The following is a 1,771-nucleotide window of genomic DNA, read 5'->3' as shown; positions in this document are numbered from 1 at the left end:
AAGTGTCTCCTTTCCTCGGCAGTGTCCCCTCAATGCCTCAGCAATGTCTCGGAAGTGTCCCGGGAGTGTCCCGCACGTGGATGCCAATCATGTTGAGGACGAAGACGTAGCCGCCCCACGCGGCGACCATGTAGCTGTAGCTCACGCCGCAGAGCAGCGCCGCCGGCCACGAGGCGTCCGACCGCAGCGCGCGCACCCACAGGTAGAAGGTGCTGACCATCGCCGCGACCGCAATCGACTCGTTGTCGAAGCCTCCGGCGATGGAGCGCATGAGGTGGCCGGGGTGGATGGCCATGATGGCCGTGGCGAGCGCCGCCGCGTTCGGCTTCCGCGTCACCTCCCACGCCAGCAGCCCCGTGAAGCCCGCCGCGAGCGCGCCAAAGCCGGCGGGCAAAAAGACGCACACATCGTTGAGCGAGGCGGGCCGGCCAACCGCCGCGAGCGCGCTGTGGACGCCCCAGGCGGTGAGCTGCAGGCCGGGGTACGTCGTCGAGCCGACGTGCCGCCCGAGCGGGTACCACACCTCGTGGTCGTACCACGCCTGAAAGGCGCCCCAGCCGTGCGCGACCATGTACTCGGCGGCGCGGAAGTTGAACCACGGGTCAAATTCGTGGATGACGCGGCCGTAGGTGCGGACCGCGTACAGCCGGATGTTGACGGCCTCGAAGAGCGCGAACGCGATCAAGAGGGCGCGCAAGGTGGGGATCAGGAAGCCCCGGGCGGACATATTGGCCCTGTGGCCGGGTGTAGCGTGCGGCAAAAGGACTGGCGGCGCGTGCTAGCACTAACTCAGCGAGAAAAAAGAATTCTTCAAGCAGTCCTTTCTTTCTTTTCACACACACACACACACACACACACACACACACACACACACACACACACACACACACACACACACACACACACACATGCACACACACATGCACAGACACACAGCCCCTTCCCCTCCCCCCTCAAGGGCGAGGACACGCACAGGCCGCACCTCTAGTGAGGCCCGCATAGTATGTGGGAGACTCGTGCCGCCGCCCCTGCCACCCCTGTGTCAGTGTGCCTGTGGTAGGAGAGACTGCCAGCGACAAGCTGGAGGCAGGTCGCTAGACTGAGATGAGACCGCCAGTGGATGTGGGAGTCCACCGCGCACCGCGCTGCGAGCTGTCGTGTCCCTTGTCAGGAGCAGGAGAGCCCCACCTGTCCCCCTCAGATCGTTCTTCCAAAATCCTGCTCGTGCAGGTGGGGACCCTGTCCTCGTCCCATCCCTCGTTTGGCGTGTCTGTTTTCTTTCTTTCTTTCTTTTTTTTCTGCAGGGCGCTGGGAGTTTTTTGAATTCCAACAAGAAATATGCGGATCCGTGAAGACTCCCAGTGCTGACATATGCGTTATAAACGGTCTGCCTTGCACGCGTGCAGCCAGTCGACACAGCAGTCCTTGAGGTAGCGGCGCTGAGTGCAGTCGGCGGCGCAGGAGCAGCTGGACCCGTCTGTAAACTCGATCCGAGCCACTCGCCTGGCTGCGGAGGCGCCGCCGGCGGCGGTAGCCTGCCGCTGGCTGTCTGACCTCGCCGCCTGCCCCTGCTGTGTCGGCGGCGCGGCTGCGCCTCCCTCGAACTGCAGCGCCATGATGTCCTCGTGGCCGTAGTGCGTCGCGTGCGGCGGCCAGGCGGCCCGCTGCGCCTCGTCGCTCATCCCGTCGCGCTGCCGGTCGGTCGGCGGTAGCCCGAGGCGGCGGAGCGTCCCGTTGGCGTGCAGCAGGTCCGCACCGAGGGGCTGCTGGC

At 64.9% G+C, this 1,771-nt stretch overlaps 2 protein-coding genes across 2 annotated transcripts; both read right to left on the bottom strand.

Annotated features, from left to right (window-relative positions):
- Window positions 1–337: 337 nt before the first annotated feature.
- EMIHUDRAFT_50455 (hypothetical protein) lies at window positions 338–709 on the bottom strand (the record flags this gene model as incomplete). Its single annotated transcript, XM_005769497.1, has 1 exon — window positions 338–709. A coding segment is annotated over one exon (372 nt), but the record flags the coding sequence as incomplete, so codon positions are not given.
- A 667-nt stretch (window positions 710–1,376) lies between these two features.
- On the bottom strand, window positions 1,377–1,682 carry EMIHUDRAFT_256004 (hypothetical protein; the record flags this gene model as incomplete). Its single annotated transcript, XM_005769496.1, has 1 exon — window positions 1,377–1,682. The coding sequence occupies one exon, from the start codon at window positions 1,680–1,682 to the stop codon at window positions 1,377–1,379; it is 306 nt and encodes a 101-aa protein (XP_005769553.1).
- Between the last annotated feature and the right edge of the window lie 89 nt (window positions 1,683–1,771).

The sequence above is a fragment of the Emiliania huxleyi genome, assembly GCF_000372725.1.
Source record: "Emiliania huxleyi CCMP1516 unplaced genomic scaffold EMIHUscaffold_4199, whole genome shotgun sequence".
Classification (NCBI taxonomy): Eukaryota; Haptophyta; order Isochrysidales; family Noelaerhabdaceae; genus Emiliania; species Emiliania huxleyi.
The sequence above is the reverse complement of the archived record's forward strand: the minus strand, read 5'-3'. Positions and strand labels throughout refer to the sequence as shown.